This window comes from Podarcis cretensis (assembly GCF_951804945.1).
Source record: "Podarcis cretensis genome assembly, chromosome: 5".
Lineage (NCBI taxonomy): Eukaryota > Metazoa > Chordata > Lepidosauria > Squamata > Lacertidae > Podarcis > Podarcis cretensis.
Genome location: NC_137174.1, coordinates 100,810,670 through 100,828,710, shown reverse-complemented (window position 1 = coordinate 100,828,710; position 18,041 = coordinate 100,810,670). Strand labels below are relative to the sequence as shown.

Sequence of the window (18,041 nt, the reverse complement as noted above, 5' to 3'; positions counted from 1 at the left end):
TTTCCCTCGATCAGAGATAACCCTTGAAGGATCTCCATGCAACCTGAAGATGTGAGTAACAAACAGTTGTGCGGTTTCCTCGGCTGTCACCGCATGAGAGCATGATATAAAATGGCACATCTTGGTTAGCAGATCTACTACTACCATGACTGCTGTCTTACCTCTGGATTTGGGCAAATCTGTCATGAAATCTATTGATACCACCTCCCAGGGTCTCCCCGGCGTGGGCAAGGGTTCTAGTAACCCTGCCGGGGCTGCCCGCTCCCCCTTGGCTCTTTGGCAGCGGTCACACCCTCGTACATACTCTCGTACATCTTCCCTCACCTTCGGCCACCAAAACTCCCTAGTGACCAGTAACATGGTCTTGTGTTGCCCAAAGTGTCCCGCTGTGGGGTTGTCGTGAAGTTGTCGGAGCACCCTTTCCCGTAAGGCCCCCCCGGGCACATACATTGCTCCCTTGTAATACAATAACCCTTCCCTTACCTCGAAGTCCCCCCGGTCTCTCCCATTTTCCCTTAGTTCCCTGATTCTGGTTTGGGCAAATTCATCCTGGCGAATCAACTCGGTTAGTTCTCGTTTCCCAACCAACGCCCCCCCACAAACCCATCGTTCCTCAGGGAACACATGTCGAGCGTCCGGTGGTCTTCCTCCTTCCGTGTACTCTGGTTTCCGTGAAAGCGCGTCTGCTCTCACGTTCTCTTGCCCTGGCACGTACTTGATCTCAAAGAAGAACTTGGAGAACTCCTGTGCCCACCGAATCTGTCGCTGGTTGAGCACTCGCGCTGTCCTCCAGTATTCCAAGTTCTTGTGGTCAGTGCAAACCTGGATCTTGTGCTGAGCCCCTATCAGGAGATGTCTCCACTGGCGAAACGCGGCATAAATAGCTAACAGTTCACGATCGTACACCGTGTAGTTCTGTTCCGATTCGTTCAGCTTCCTTGAGTAGAAGGCGCACGGCCTCCATGTGTCTTGGGCCGGTCCCGGCTGGAGCAACACCGCTCCTAGCGCTCTGTCCGACGCGTCGGTCTCTAGCCTCATCGGTTTCTGCAGATCCACATGCAGGAGCTGTTCCTCCGAGGCGAACGCCTGCTTTAGCCCCTCGAAGGCACGTTGGGCCCCTTCCGTCCAGACGAACTTCTTTTTGCTACTGAGACAATCCGTGATGGGTGCGGTTAAGTGGGCGAAGTTCTTGATGAACTTCCGGTAGAAGTTGCTGAACCCTAGGAACCTCTGCACATCCTTCCGGGTTTTGGGAGCCTTCCATTCCAGCACTGCCTGCACCTTGCCGGGGTCCATGGCTAGACCTCTGTCTGACAACCTGTATCCCAGAAATTCCACTTCCTTGGCGTGAAACTGGCACTTTTCCAGCTTGACCCACAGTTGGTGCTCTCGTAGCCTTTTCAGCACTTCCCTGACGTCCTGGACATGCTGTTTTTCATTGTCCGAATAGATCAGTACGTCGTCCAGAAATGCTACGCAGTTCTTGTACAGCAGGGGACCCAGCACATGGTGCATGAAGCTTTGAAAACAGGCAGAGCCTGACTGTAATCCAAATGGCATAACCAAATATTCAAAGGCCCCCAGGGGGGTGAACATGGTGGTTTTCCATTCGTCCCCCTCTCTCATTCGAATCAGATTGTAGGCCCCCCTAAGGTCCAGCTTGGTAAAAATCTTACCCTTCCTTACCCTGGTCAGAATATCATCAATTCTGGGCATTGGGAAGGTCACGGGTTCTGATACCAGGTTTAACCTTCGAAAGTCCACGATGAGCCTCAGCTGATCCGTGTGTTTTTTATCCACAAAAAACACAGGGCTGCCCCCCACTGCCTTAGATTCTCTTATAAACCCCCTTTTCAAGTTCTTGTCTATAAAGTCTCGCAACTCCTGCATCTCTCTGTCGGACATGGCATACAGCTTACCCACCGGCAGCTGTGCTCCAGGGAGAAGGTTGATTTGGCAGTCGAAGGGCCTATGTGGCGGCAGCCTGTCCGCTTCCCTCTCGCTGAAGACCTCTTGTAAGTCTGCGTACTGTGGCGGCACCTTCCCTTTCTGCTCCAGCGTGGTTGCTGCTGCTCTGGCCAACCTCACCCTGGGCTTCTCCCCTCCTAGACAGTGTTCCAAACAGTGGGCTGACCCGAAGGTGACCGTGCGTTGGTGCCACGCCACCACTGGATCATGTAGCACTAGCCAGCTCATCCCCAGTATTATTGGGGGTCCCGCCAGTGTGGCCACATGAAAGGCTATGGTTTCTGTGTGCCTGGACACACTCATTCTCATAGGCGGGGTTTGATGTGTCACCTCTCCCCCTAGCAACTCTCTGCCATCTATCGTGGTGACTTGGAGTGGGAAATCCAGTGGCAGCAAGTGGATCTGGTGCTCCAGCGCAAACTCCTTACTAAAAAAATTACAGGAGCTCCCTGAGTCCAACATTGCCTTCACCTTGACTGGGTGCCCATTTGGGAGTTCTAGCGTCACCTCTATCGCTATAGAAACCTTGGGTGGGTCCGGTTGGGGCACTTCAATTAGTTGCTCGCTTGGCTGCTGCGCCCCCCTGTGGGCAGTCAAGCGCTGGCGTTTTCCTGCACCTTGTCTTCTGCCCCCTCCCCCTCATTTCCAGCGGCCCCCACCATCCCTTGCCAAGCCTTTCTTTGTGCGCAGACCCTGGCAAAGTGTCCTGGCCGTTGGCAGAGGAAACATTTCTTGGAGTTTCTCCCAGCCTTTGCTTCCCTTTTGACTATTTGTTGGGCGCTCGGCACCTCGCGTGCGCGCGCCCCATCAATTTCCATTGGCACCACGTCATTGGAAGGCTGCCTTGGCATCTCAGGAATGCGGTAGTCAGGGCAACGCTCCCCTCTCCCTTCCCGCCTTTCCAAAGCGCGTGCTTCCTGGCGAGAGCCTATCGCCAGCGCAGATTTTGTCAGCTGATCCATAGTCTCCGGGCGGGGCGCGCGGGAGAGCTCATCTTTAACGGCTGGGGACAACCCCTCCTCAAACAGCATTCGTATGGGCGGGCTGTCCATATCCCATTCGAGCCTGTGTATTAGCATCGCAAAGCGGGACCAATAGTCTCTAACGGAAAGGTCCCCCTGCTTACATCTCATCAGCTCCCGTTGGGTCACACTCTCCCCCAATTGGCTGGAATACATAGCGTCCATCGCCTGAAAAAACTTCCGGACGTCCTTCATGGCGGGGTTATGCGCGGCCATTAGGGGTCTAACCCATTCCCTCGCGCTGCCCTCAAGATGCCCCACGATGTAAGCCACTTGCGCCGCCTCGTCAGCAAAATCATCATGCTGCAGCTGCAGTGCGTACTCTATTTCTGTCCGGAATCCATTATATTCTTGGGGTTTTCCCCCAAACTTGTGTACCAGTCCGGGCACCTTCTTTGCCACTGGGGTGGGTCTCACCTGCGCGTCCTGGGTGCGCCTCTCGTCCAGCCGTGCCATCAGCAGTGCTACATGCCGTTCCAGCTCCTGGTTCCTCTTCACCAGGTCCTGCGCCCCCGCAGCTGCCTCCGCTGCCCCGGCGCCTCCTGTCTGGCTCATGTTTCCACTGCTTACTCACGAGTAACAGCAAGTGCACTGGCAGATTGCTGTAATGGTATTGTGTGGTTACTCGTGCGTAAACTGCCTCCACTTCGATTAGGTGGTTTGCTCAAACATGTTCAGGGTTAGAGCTCGCCCTCCGTGACCTGTTAGTCACTTGCAGAATCTGCCAGTGGGCGTTTCTTGAATCTCTTCCAGCATAAAAGCTGCTTGACCCCAAGTCTCCGCCTATGTTCCCTGCGCGGAACGCGTCTGCGCAAGTAAGGGGATGGCGAGGGCGTGCCAGCGCTCTCTCCGCTGGTTTCGGTTGAAGGGTCTTGGAGCCCTGACACCGATTCCTCCAGCTCCTCTCTATTGGTGTCACACTGAATTCCTTCCCCCAGACTGGTTCCCTCTCCGGCATCGCTCTGGAGCCCTGCCTCCGCTTCTCGCTCTGATGTCAGTTCCCTGACATATGCCTAGAATGAATGGGTCTGAGAGGCTCTGCATTTGCCCTGCAGCTTTTCCTGGGGAAACTCATTCTTTAGCGCTGAATCAGAACAAACAGCAATCCACATAAAACCCAATTTCCATTTGGTCCGATTCAGCAGTAAGCCACAAGTTTCCCCAGGGAAAAGTGGTGGGGCAAACAGCGGTGTGGATGAGCCCTTTGAGGCGACACGATAGCACAAGGGTCAGCAACCTAAGGCCCATGGGCTGGAAGCTGCCTGCAGAGGTCGTTTGACCAGCCCACAAGCCTCCCCCAAACCGAGCTGCCCACTCGCGCACTGCGCTAAAGCAGCACGGCGCAGGGACTCACTTCCGTGGTGCCCAAAATCGCATCTGCTCAGATGCCGAAAATTGTGGGCTCAGGCACAGGTGCAATCCAGCCCACAGCGGGATCTCTGCGGGACTGATCTGGCCCAGGCAAGATAAACCTTGTTGACCCCTGCGATAGCACTTTAAGAAACTGTGCATGGCACAGAGAGAGGGGTTAGGGAGAAGTTTTCCTCTCTCTCTCCGAACACTAGAACTTGTGCACATCCAACGAAACTGACGGTTGGAAAACTCGGGGACGATAAAAGGAAAGTCCTTCTTCAAGCAGCACAGAGTTAAACAATGGAACTGCCTGCCACAGTGATGGCCACCAACCGGGATGGCTTAAATTGAGGATCAGATGGATCCGTGGAGGAGAGGTGTCAGGGAATGGTCTGATGACGACCAGCTTCTCTCTGTTTGAGAGCTGGAGGGGGAAGCGTCCCCCCCCCCCCGTCCATAGTGTGTTCAGAAGCAGAGAGAGAGACAGAATCTGAACAAGTTAGGGAGGAATTACCTAGTTGTGAGATAATGACAAGGGAGCCAGAAGGGAGGGGACAGCTAGAACAGACATCAATCGAGAGTGTGGGGGACCCCCTCTCACCACAGACTCAGAGGTCCAGACCTATCAGAGAGCAAAGGAGGCAGAGGGAGGGAGGAACTCCCCACTGATGCCTAAAGCGCTGCAGAAGTCAGAAGGAGGGTTTAGAGTAGGCAAATGTCCTCCTTGTGGAGAGCTGTATATTTGTGCTTGTAACATGACACTGTAATAAAAGAACTACAGTGGTACCTCTGGCTGTGAACAGGATCCATTCCAGAGGCCCGTTTGAAACATGAATAGAACGCAACCCGCAGCGGCACATCTGCATACGCGCGGGTCGCAATTTGCCGCTTCTGCACCTGCACATGACATCATTTTGTGTGTCTGTGCATGCACAAGCAGCAAAACCCAGAAGTAACCCTTTCTGGTACTTCCGGGTCGCCCCGGGACGCAACCTGAAAAAACGTATCATGAAGCAAATGTAACACGAGGTATGACTATAGAAACATATCAACTGCTTGTTAGTTCTTACCTGTGAACTTACCAAAGGGAGAGGATGACTCTCCATGCCTTACAAGGGGGCTGTCAGTGGCTCCTAGCCAGGATGGCTCTGCTCTGCCTCCACAATTGGAACAAAATAAAATTTTAAAAATCCTTCCAGTAGCACCTTAGAGACCAACTAGGTTTGTTCTTGGTATGAGCTTTTGTGTGCATGCACACTTCAAAAGCTCATACCAAGAACAAACTTAGTTGGTTTCTAATGTGCTACTGGAAGGATTTTTTTGTTGTTGTTTTTTTTGACTACAGCAGACCATCACGGCTACCTACCTGTATCCACAATTGGAGGCAGTGATGCTTCTGAACCCCAGTTATTGGCAACCACAAGGAGGGGGGAAAGTGCTTTTGTGTTCAAAACTTCCCTTGGGTTTCTTGCGGGGAACTGGTTGGCCCCTGGTTGGGAACGGGATGCTGGGAGAGGTAGGCCCTTGGCCTGATCCCGCAAGGCTCTTCTTGTGTTCTGATGTAGGAGAAGCCCCATAAAGGCAACAGGGGGTTAATCATGAGCAACATGGCTTTGTTTTCCCCAAACACCCACCAGCTACTTCTTCCTGAGTTGTGTCTCTCTCTCAGGGCCGTCTTACCCACAGAAGCTAGTGGTGCAGGGCGTCAGGGCGCCAAGTTCTGGAGGGCACCAGGGAAGAGGCGGAGGCTGGACGCGGCACCTCCTGGCATCAGCTCGCTGCCCTTGCCCGCCTCCGCCATGCTTAGTAAATGCTCACAGCACTCACTAAAGCAGTGCCATGCCCAAAGCCGCCATCTGCTGTGGCCACTGTGGCACGAAGCAGCCAGATAAGCCGGGAGGCACTGCGTCCAGCCTCCGCCTCTTCCCAGTGCCGTTCTCCCCCCAAAAAGGTCAACAACTCTGGGAAATTGGATGTGTGTGTGTGCTGGAGGGAGCTTTGCACCACAGCACCAGATATCCTGAGGAGAAGCTCACCACATTCTTGGTTGAAGGTGGGCTGGATTTGGAACCGAGGGAACAATTGCACTCTGGTTTTCCCGCAGTTTGGCTACGAGGGGAGAGTTCCCCTGGGGAGCGCCCGCCTCTTCTACGATGTCAGTGAGAAAGCCCGCAGGATCGTGGAGTCGTACTTCAGGCTCAATTCCACCCTCTATTTCTCCTACACGCACCTGGTGTGCCGGACGGCTCTGTCAGGTAAGGCCTGCCTCAAAAAACTTTCCAGTCTGCCGAACCTCACTCCTGCATGCTGTTCAGAGATGTCGATTGAATTACGTTACTTAGAATGCAGAATTGCAGAATTATCCATGGTAGAGGCATTGTTCAGACTCGAATGCGGTCGCCTCCTCACTACACATTTATGTGGCTTCCCCCCAAGAATTTGTTGGTTCTTGTTTGCCGGGATTTGTAAGGCGTTTGGAGATTTCTGTGGAGATATGAAGCGCTGTGAGCATTCACTAAGCAAATGAAATAGATGAACTTGGGAGGGAATCTGCTTTGTGCTTTGTGAAACAACATGTAAAGCAAAGCACAGCTGTCCTCTGAAATCCTCCAGAAGAATGAGACACAATTCTCCAGGTAAATAAGGTGAACAGAATTGTGTGTATTAAGGGAAACCTTGCATAACAATACATACATTACTGAAAATATGGCCAGTCATGACTAAGTAGTTTGCACAGCAACAATGAAATACCGTATTTTTCGCTCGATAGGATGCACCCGACCGTAGGATGCACCTTGTTTTAGAGGGGGAGAACAAGAAAATTAAATTATCCCCCTCTCTGCCCAGCGTCCCTTCAGCGAAGCGGCAGTTCAAGGTGCGTTCAGTCACTTTCAGGCGGCTACCTTGGAAGCCTGGAGAGCAGGAGGCGTCAGTGCGCACCGATCCCTCTCGCTCTCCAGGCTTCAGTGAAGGCAACCCGAAGCCTCCAGAGCATGCTCCAGAGGCTTCGGGTTCCTTTCAACCTGCTCTTTGGGGCTGGCGGGGGGAAGCCCACCGACAGCCCTAAAGAGGAGGTTGGGGAGCAGCGGAAAGGTGCACAGCCTTCCGGCTGTTCCGCGAGCTTCTCAGGGCTGCCAGGGAAGCCCGGGTCTTGGCTTCTGCCATAGATGCATGGCACCTCTCCAGCCGGGAGAGGCTGCGCATGGCTCTGGCTTCTTTAGCCCCGCACACCCTCTCCCAGCTGGAGAAGTTGTACGCAGCTAAAGAGGCTTCTGCCATAGCCCCACACAACCTCTGCAGCCTGGAGAGACTGAGCGGGGCTATGGCTTCTTTAGCCCCGTGCAACCTCTCCGGCAGGGAGAGGCTGCACGCGGCTACGGCAGTCCCCCCACCTCCCACAGGAGCCCACAGGAGCCGCACGCCCTTTAAGGAGCGCACGGCTCCTGTGGGCTTTTCTACAAGGAGGGAGAAGGGACTGACTGGCCGCGCCAGTCCCTTCTCCCTCCTGAGGAAAAGCCCGCAAGAGCCGCGCAGAGCTTGTGTGCAGCTTTTGGGGGCTTTTCCTGCCTGCCTCCCCCCTGCATTCACTCCATAGGACTCACACACATTTCCCCTTCATTTTTGGAGGGGGAAAAGTGCGTCCTATAGAGTGAAAAATACGGTAATCTGTTGCCGTTTATTTAGTGAGACCCAGGATGAAATGAGAGATTGCCAGCAAGGCTGAACCTCCCTTATCTCTGCCCTCTGCAGGCCACCAGGAGAGGAGGAATGACCTCAGCCACCCTATCCATGCTGACAATTGCCTCCTGGACCCGGAAGCCAATGAGTGTTGGAAAGAGCCCCCCGCTTACACCTTCCGAGATTACAGGTAGGTTGGGAACCCGCAATTTCCATGGGAAATTCTCTGTATAGGAAAACAATATATACTGTCTAAGCCGTTCATGCGCTCCCCAACCACTTTCTGCCACCCCATCGCCTAATAATAATAATAATAATTTATTATTTATACCCTGCCCATCTGGCTGGGTTTCCCCAGCCACTCTGGGCGGCTTCCAACAAAAGATTAAAAACAATACAGCATTAAATGTTAAAAACTTCCCTGAACAGGGCTGCCTTCAGATCTTCAGATGTCTTCTAAACTTCAGATAGTTGTTTATTTCCTTGACATCTGTTGGGAAGGCATTCCACAGGGCAGGTGTCACCACTGAGAAGGCCCTCTGCCTGGTTCCCTGTAATTTCGCTTCTTGCAGCAAGTGAACTGCCAGAAGACCCTCTGTGCTGGACCTCAGTGTGCGGGCTGAACGATGGGGGTGGAGACGCTCCTTCAGGTATACTGGGCCTTTGAGGACGTTTAGGGCTTTTAAGGTCAGCACCAAAGCCTATATCTTAATCCAACCAAGTCCTTGAAATGTCATCATCATCATCATCAATCTTTATTACGGTCCAGAGACCCACCAAATCGTTACAAAGCAATACACAATTCATGCAGCCTACCTCCAGGTTAAACAAGCATTTTGTTCAGAATATAGGGATCATTGGTTCTTGCAACCACCGATAAAAACTTTGCCACTGCTAATGTTCTAGCGTTTGTCCGGTCTTCCAATAGGAACCTGAAAGACCGGACAAATGCTAGAACATTGAAATGTTGCTTTAGTCAGCAAATTTTTACTGTACATGGAGGATCCTTCTTGTGCCTTCTCTGGAGATTTTTTTTACTTTATCAGTCAGTGTTCCTCCTAAACCGTTTCTTACCAGTTTTGTGGTTAGACGGCACTTTTCCAGACACAACAGAGGCCACCCTGATAATGAGACAAACAGAAATTCCACTTCCAGCGCTATGAGAGGGACTTTCTTCAGAGCAGGTCGGGACCAGGCTCCGTCCGCCGAGTCTAACCTTCCCGCTTTCTCTCCTGCTAGTGCCCTCCTGTACATGAACAGCGATTTCGAAGGGGGCGAATTTATCTTCACCGAGATGGATGCCAAGACTGTGACGGTGAGCATTTAATTTGTATGCCGCCTTGCCATAGTTTGAAACTATGCTCAAGGCGGCTTACAACATGGCAAGATTTACATAATTACAAACATAGCAGAAGTCATAAACAATAAAAAAACACATCAAAAAGTACACAACCAAGTGGAAACAACTTCCATGTAAATCATAAGATCTAAAACTAAAGATACAATGATAATATCAATAACAGCAACAGCTCTCTCAACCCTCCAGCCCGAGAATCTGTCCACCAGCCTCAGTTTTTGTAGCTGGAGTCAATCCACATTCCACTTTCCCAGGCCAGATGGGAAAGGGCCAGCAAGGCAGAGGCCTCCGAACGATCTCAGGGGGAGATTGCGAAGGGAGCATTATGGAAGAGCTCTGTGTTATGTACTGAAGTTCTCACCCTGGGCCAGCAGGGGGATACTGTAGATAGTTTTCACTCAGGTCCACATATGCAAATAAGGGATTGAAAGTGACGTTCAGTGATTGGATAGTTACAGAAAATGGTTACTGTTGCGTTCTAGTGGAGCTCTGTATAAGCAGGCTGGCTGAACCCTTCAGCTTAGTTCTGTTCTGGCCTGTGAATAAACAAGAGCTGTTTGAAGAATCGCTGTGTCGTCCGGTATGTTCACCCACAACTTAACACTCTGTGCCAGATGCTAACCATAGGTTGCTCTCCTACCATGAAAGGCAACAACATTTGGGTCTTTGGGGTATTAGGAAAACGGTGCAAGGGGACAGAGGCAAATAAGATTATGCATGGAGCAGATAAGAGCTTTCCAAACACGCTTTTTAGACATGCATCATTTCACGACACAGTAATTCTGTTTTGCTAGCAAACCCGAGGCTGAACTAACCCCTTTCCAGAGAGGAGCGCAGGGAACGTTCGCATGACAAACCCGCAGCCGACACACTGATGTGTCTCGACACACAGTTTGGCAAGCTCTGGTGTAGAAGGATTACAGAGAGAGGCGATCTTCCTCCCTCTCTCATAAAACTCAAACCCAGTGGGGATCCTCCAGCGCACCTGAAAGGTGGGGGATTCAAGACAGATGAAAGGAAGTTCTTATTTTTGGTGTTAAACTGCGGAATTCCCAGCTGCAAGATGTAGGGGGGTGGCCACCTATTTGAATGACTATATATATATATATATATATATATATATATATATATATATATAATAAATTTTTATTAGTTTTTTTAACATATTATTTCGAACAGTAATTAGACATACTTTTACATCTTATACAATTTTTTGACTTCCATCAATCACATCTGAAAATTTTCCAGTCTATTCACTTAATGTACATTTCTTACTTTGACTATTACATTTAAATCTCATAACTAACATCTCTATTCTTTCTCTACTTTGCAATCTTTCATGTATTTCTCCTTACAAAACTTCTTGTAGTCCTACTAGTGTAATTTGTTGATTACAGTTGCTCTTCAAATAGTTTGTATATTTCTTCCAATCTTCTGTAAATCTCTGGTCCTGCAGATTTCAAATCCTTCCTGCCATTTTATCTAAATCTGTGTAGTCCATTAGTTTTGTCTGCCATTCTTCCTTCACTATTTGCATGACTTTAAGGCCCATGGTGACTATAATAATAATTTATTATTTATACCCCGCTCATCTGGCTGGGTTTCCCCAGCCACTCTGGGCAGCTTCCAACAAAACAGTAAAATACAACAACCTATTAAACATTAAAAGCTTCCCTAAACAGGGCTGCCTTCAGGTATCTTCTAAAAGTCACATAGTTGTTTATCGCTTTGACATCTGATGGGAGGGCGTTCCACAGGGTGGGTGCCACTACCGAGAAGGCCCTCTGCCTGGTTCCCTGTAACTTAGCTTCTCGCAGGGAGGGAACCGCCAGAAGGCCCTCGGAGCTGGACCTCAGTGTCCGGGCAGAAGGATGGGGGTGGAGACGCTCCTTCAAGTCTACTGGACCGAGGCCGTTTAGGGCTTTCAAGGTCAGCACCAACACTTTGAATTGTGCTCGGAAACGTACTGGGAGCCAGTGTAGGTCTTTTCAAGACCGGTGTTAAATGGTCTCGGTGACTACTAGTCAGGACAGTCTTATGCCGACTCCAGGATCAGAGGCTCCTGATTCCAAACCCTTGGGAAGAGAAAGAGGAATGTCCGCTAACATTTCCTGCCCTTTCTCTGCTTCCCAGGCCTCCATCAAACCCAAATGTGGCCGCATGATCAGCTTTTCATCTGGCGGGGAGAATCCTCATGGCGTGAAGGCTGTGACTAAAGGCCAGCGGTGTGCGGTTGCCTTGTGGTTCACCCTCAACCCTCTCTACCGGGAACTGGTGAGTTTTCTGTTATCACATTTACATGGGAGAAGAGAGCCTGCAGTTGCTCTCTCACTCGATGAGAAAGGCCATCCAATGATTCCGGATTGAAAGGAGAGAGCTGTCAGACCCAACTGATGCTAGTATGCCAGCAATTTATTTCACTATCTTCATTTCCCTCTTTTTTTAAATAGCTACAAATCTGCTGCAAAGATACTGCCCTGGCTTAGTTACAATGCCTCCCCTATTATCCAAAGGGAATTAGCAGAAAGGTCTTTGACTGGTTCATATCCCAAACCAATTTTTTCCTTGATTTTCTTTTTTTTTTTTTAATCTTTATCCTTTCCCCCTTACAATCAAGATGTGTGTCCATTTTATGAAATAAATAAATGAATAAATATTGCGCACACAATATTCAGCTGCTGGTTTTGATCTGCAAACCTTTTCAAAACTGATCCATGACATAATGGAAACCAAGTTGATTACTACAGTACTGTCAAATCCAGCTAGTATTTGATAGGGCATCACTTAGATTCTTCTTCTTTGGCGATCCCTCGTAGCTGAGTAAGATTGTATTCCATAAACACGGTTTTAATAATAATAATAATAATTTATTTGTACCCCGTCCATCTGGGCGGCTTCCAACAAAGATTAAAAATACATTAAAATGTCACCCATTCATAACTTCCTTAAACAATGAGTCCATAAGTGACTGTGGAGGCCAATTCTGGATCCACACGTCCTTCCACAATAGGGACATTGGTTTCCAGGCGGGAATTGATCACGGGGTGGATTTGCCAAACATGTCTTTCTCTTAGCACGTTTCTCCCTTGTGTCCTGAGTTCGAGTGTCTTCAAAGTCCATGACACCTTTGGCAAAGGCTGTTCTCCAACTGGAGCGCTTACAGGCCAGTGTTTCCCAATTGTTGATGTTTCTACTGCGTTTTTTAAGATTTGCCTTGACAGTATTTAAACCTCTTTTGTTAACCACCAGCATTACGCTTTCCATTTTTAAGTTCGGAATAGAGTAGTTGCTTTGGAAGACGATCATCAGGCATCCGCACAACATGACCAGTCCAATGAAGTTCACTTAGATTAGGATACTGCTGACACCTGGTGGTCTTTTTGTAGAATTAACCCAGGACTCATCTCCCGAAATGTACTTCACTATATAGCTGTCTTTTGAAAGAGAATGCAATAGGGAGTTGTGGACCAACACACAACTTGATGAAAGCACATTCCAGCTTTTGAGTCACACAGAGCTCTTCAGCAAGCAGAGAAGAAGAGTTCTGAGCTTAGTCTGTGGCTGAAAATAGCAACGCTACTTGAACAGCAGCCTTATTGCAAAAGCTGCAATGCAGCCAAATTTAAGCACTTTTAATTTAAGCGGACCTCTCCAAACGATTCACTATCCCTGCTGTAGCAGGGAGGTTGTCAGGAGGTTGAATCCTGACAAGACAGAAGTACTGTTTTTGGGGGACAGGAGGCGGGCAGGTGTGGAGGATTCCCTGGTCCTGAATGGGGTAACTGTGCCCCTGAAGGACCAGGTGCGCAGCCTGGGAGTCATTTTGGACTCACAGCTGTCCATGGAGGCACAGGTCAAATCTGTGTCCAGGGCAGCTGTTTACTAGCTCCATCTGGTACGTAGGCTGAGACCTTATCTGCCTGCAGACTGTCTCGCCAGAGTGGTGCATGCTCTGGTTATCTCCCGCTTGGACTACTGCAATGCACTCTACGTGGGGCTACCTTTGAAGGAGACTCGGAAACTACAACTAATCCAGAATGCGGCAGCTAGACTGGTGACTGTGAGCGGCCGCCGAGATCATATAACACCGGTCTTGAAAGACCTACATTGGCTCCCAGTATGTTTCCGAGCACAATTCAAAGTGTTGGTGCTGACCTTTAAAGCCCTAAACGGCCTCGGTCCAGTATATCTGAAGGAGCGTCTCCACCCCCATCATTCTGCCCGGACGCTGAGGTCCAGCTCCGAGGGCCTTCTGGCGGTTCCCTCATTGCGAGAAGCAAAGCTACAGGGAACCAGGCAGAGGGCCTTCTCGGTAGTGGCGCCTGCCCTGTGGAACGCCCTCCCACCAGATGTCAAAGAGAAAAACAACTACCTGACATTCAGAAGACATCTTAAGGCAGCCCTGTTCAGGGAAGTTTTTAACGTGTGATATTTTACTGTATTTTTGGTTTTTATGTAAGCCGCCCAGAGTGGCTGGGGAGGCCCAGCCAGATGGGCAGGGTATAAATAATAAATTATTATTATTATTATTATAGCATTATTATTATCATGCAATTCCTGCGTTGTAGCAGGGTGGACTAGATAAGCCTCAGGGTCCCTTCCAACGCTGCAGTTCTTTGATGTTGTTGATGATGATAGGCACCCCACTGCTCTGTGGAGGCTTCAAAGGCTGTCCCCGAAGCCAAAACAGTGAGAAGGGGCGCTGCGCAGCCCTCCGTCTCGCTGTTCTAGCTTTGGGAAGGCTGCGCAAAGCCTCTGCGGAGGCTTGAAAGGCTGTCCCCGAAGCTGCACTCCAAAGGCTTCAGGGATCTTTGAGGTTGGCGGTGGGGGAAAGCAGCGCTTCCCCCCACCGCCAGCCCCACAAGCTTGGGGGGCAACGGCAAGGCTGCATGCAGCCTTTGCGCTGTTCCCCCACCTGCTCTTGAACACATCTTGTTTTTGAGGGAGAGAACAAGAAATTTTTTTTTTCCTGTTCTCCCCCTCCTATGGTTGGGTGCGTCCTATAGAGCGAAAAATACAGTATATTATTTTTCCAAGTGAGGTCTTCACTAAGGTAAACTCCCAGGAATTTAAAGGAAGAGACTCTCTCCACACACACACACACCCCCAATATACAACGGGGCTAGTTCCCCTCTCTTCCTCCTAAAGTCCAACACCATCTCCTTTGTCTTGCTAATATTTAGGTGCAAGTTATTCTCTAGGCACCATGCAGATACTTTTTGAACCTCCCCCCTATACGCTGATTCATCTCCACCTGTAATTAGACTCATTATGGTAGTATCATCTGCAAACTTAACAATTACAGTGGATAGATCAGATGAAATACAGTCATATGTGCACAATGATTACAGGTAGGGACTCAGCACACATCCCTGTGGGGTGTCGGTGCTGAGCTTCAGGGAGGTAGATGTAACAGGCCCAATCCTCAATTTTGGAGTGATTCTGTGATTCTATGATTGCCCCCCATCCTTAGGACCAAGAGACCCCCTTGTTCACCACCACATCCCCCAGCCACAGAATCCCTTGGGACGTGGTGGACCCTCCTTCATAACCCAGCCTCCACGCTCCCTGGCCTTCCTGACTCCCTCTTCTCTCTCTCCTTCCCTCCAGGAGCGGATCAAAGCCGACGAAGTCATTGCGGCCTTGAACCAGGAGCGCCTCGGACCCACTGAATCCGGCATCAACCCCAGAGACGAGCTATGAACTAGGCCACGGACACGCCATTTTTTTTAAAAAAAGAATATTTATTTAATATTTGTTCTAAATCTTATCAGCAGAACCCTTTATTTTTGTACAAATCCTCGGTATAAATTAACGGACAAGTTTCACAGGGGATATTGGAGGGGATCCCAGGCTCTCTCCCCCTCCTCGTCTTCCTGCGCTGGGCTCAGCCCTCAGCTCCTGGAGACACGCTTCTCCTGGCGATCCCTGGAAGTCTCTGCTTGGGACCCCCTGCACTTTTTGGCACCCCACACTCTCAGCCGTGGACCACCGTCAGCGTCCCAGACCAGCACCGGCTCTCGCCTTTGAGTGGCATCAGGAAGAAAGAGGCTCTAGACCTCCAAGCTGCCTCCTTTCTCATGGACGCCTTCCTCCTAATCCCAGATTTCGGCAGGGCTCAGTTATGAGTGTCTCCACTGGCAAGGAACGACTCCTTTCCCAAAAGCCCAAATGCACTCTCTGCTCCGGCCCACTGGACATCCCATGGAGATGGAGCTTGGGAGATTCAGGCCAGAGGCCAGAAAGGACTTCTTCACACAGCGCAGAGTTAAACCAGGAGGCAGAGATGGCCACCAGCCCGTCTGGCTATACAAGAGCAGGCAGGTCAATTGCGATCTACCGGTCGATTGCGGGGCGTCCATGGTTGATCCTGGTTAACTGCATGATCCAGATCGATTGACCCAGACGGAAAAGGAAAAAAAAGCTCAACAGCTGTGGTCAACCCTCCCCTAAAGAAAGCGCAAGAGCTTTGGTGAAGGTTCTCCCCAAAAAAACAACTTTGGTCAATCCAATAGTTAGATCACTGCCAATTTTTTTTAATAGTGTGAGTAGATCACAGTCTATTGGAAGTTGGACGTGCCTGTACTAGAGGACTGGACAAATTCTTGGAGGAAGAGAGGGCTTGCCAAGGGCTACTAGCTGCAGGGGCAATGCATTGAGGCATCTGGTTGGCCGTTGTGAGAACAGGATTCTGGACTAGATGGGCCAGTGATCAGATCCAGCAGGCTTTTCTTAAGTCCTTATGGGACCAGCTGGCAGTTTGAAGGTGGGCTCAATAGTCTGACTTGGTTTAAGGCAACTGCCAATGAATTTAGAGAGAATCTTCCCTTTTGTTTTTGTTCTTCCAATTCTAGCACTTTGACAGACTGCCTCTTTGTACACAGTCATGTGTTGTGAGATCTACAGAGCCTGTGGAATCATCCGATCCTTTGGTAAAGCCCATGGCATCCTGCAGCAGTGAGTTCCATACAGTAACCGTGAGCTGAATGAAGGCTCTCCCTCTTGCGTTTCTTCTGATTGTTATGCCAGAATCTCATGGGATGGATAACCTACAAATTAATATGAACTCAGTTTGTAAAAGGGAAGAGTTTGAGGCAGGGGCCACACCTGTCTTTACCTCTCTTAGTGGATGAGGAATTAATCCCAACCAACAGTTCAGGAGCATCAGATGCTGTCACATAGCTGAAGCTTTTCCTTACGCAGGTGGGAGGAAACATAACACTGGAATCTTTACGTAAAATGCACTGAGCCCGTGAAGGAAAGCCATTAGATGGCTTTGCTATTCACAAGACTTTTCAAAGTGAAACCTCCTACCTGTGGATTTGTGTTAGCACACACACGGTCCTTCGATCTGGAGTCACAAACACACCCAAATTCTTCTGCATAAGCTCCACTTCTGCACAAGCTCCACTGAACGTAATAGAGAAGGAGAGATACTTTTCTTAATCCACTTTCTCCATCATTTCATAAACCTCTATCATTTCACCTCTTATGCACCTTTTCTTTAAACGAATTAGTCCCAAATGCCACAAACTCCACTCCCTTGATCGTTTCACTGGCCGTTTTCTGGCTGAACATTTCCCAGCTCCAACAATTTCCTTTTTAAGGTGAGCTGAGTGAAATGAATGAGAGCTCTTGCACACCCCATGAAGCTGAACCTTCAGAAGATTCGGGGCAGACAGAAGAAAGCGCTTCTCCCTGCAGCCCGGAGTTAAACTATGGAACTGACAAAGAACGTAAGAACTGCCTGCCAGGGGCCCTTCTAGTCCAGCTTCTTGTTCTCACTGCAGCCGACCAGAAATCTGCAAACAGGACTCCAGCACAAGAATAGCCCTCCTGTGGTTTCCTGCAACTGGGATTCAGAAGTTAGTAGCTGCTGATGGCCCTCACCTCCATGAGGAGGCAGAGGTGGACACCAACCTGGACGGCTTTAGAAGAGGATTGGACAAATTCAGGGAGGAGGAGAAGGAGGCTGAGTCCTGTTTTAGGGTTTCCCATTGGGCATCTGGTCTGCCACTGTGAGAACAGGTTCCAAAGTAGGTGGGCCATGGGCCTGATCCAGCAGGTTGCTTCTACTGTTCTCCAGAAAGCCCAGAGTTCAGTTGTGAAAGCCTCTGCCTTGCATGCAGAAGGTCCGTTCCTGGTGATGTCCAGGCTGGGCTGGGAACGAGTCCTTCCTGAAACACAGAAGAGTCTTTCCCAGTCCGGGTAGCCAGTACTGAGCTAGCTGGATGAACGACCTGACTCAGTAGAAGGCAGCTTCCGATGGGAAGTTTCTACAAGAGGGCAGGGTGGAGCAGAATTGTGCTTCTCAAGCTGTCTCTTTGTGTCCCCCTCTGCTGGCCATATTTGCATACCTGCATCCAACAGCTCAGGTAGCTTCTTCATCATGTGGCTGCAATCGTCTTTCCAACCTTCAGTTCCTTGTCATTTTCTCGGCTAGAGGGTCTTGGCATCACTGGTGTAAACAGCCCGCAAGCCCTCATTCCTCATCCCCCTTGCCTTAAAACCTGCACACAACCTGGCAACCCATTTGCACCCACCCAGCCCTCTGTCTCCTCCATGCCGCAGAGCTAGCCAGAGTCCTTCAGAGCTGCTGAGGAATCCCCAGAGCTGTGTCTAAGCCTGGGAGGAATAAACAAAATTCAGAAAACAGACCTACG

General features: G+C 50.0%; 1 protein-coding gene across 2 annotated transcripts in view; it reads left to right on the top strand.

Annotated features, from left to right (window-relative positions):
- P3H2 (prolyl 3-hydroxylase 2) overlaps nucleotides 1-15,103 on the top strand; it is a 126,073-nt gene extending 110,970 nt beyond the window's left edge. For both annotated transcript variants that reach the window (XM_079977867.1, XM_079977868.1), the window contains exons 11-15: nucleotides 6,448-6,598; nucleotides 8,094-8,211; nucleotides 9,261-9,336; nucleotides 11,512-11,652; nucleotides 14,989-15,103. In XM_079977867.1, coding sequence (XP_079833993.1) covers nucleotides 6,448-6,598; nucleotides 8,094-8,211; nucleotides 9,261-9,336; nucleotides 11,512-11,652; nucleotides 14,989-15,081 — 579 coding nt within the window. In that variant the 3' untranslated portion in view covers nucleotides 15,082-15,103. The remainder of the gene's footprint in view (nucleotides 1-6,447; nucleotides 6,599-8,093; nucleotides 8,212-9,260; nucleotides 9,337-11,511; nucleotides 11,653-14,988) is intronic.
- The last annotated feature ends 2,938 nt before the right edge of the window (nucleotides 15,104-18,041 follow it).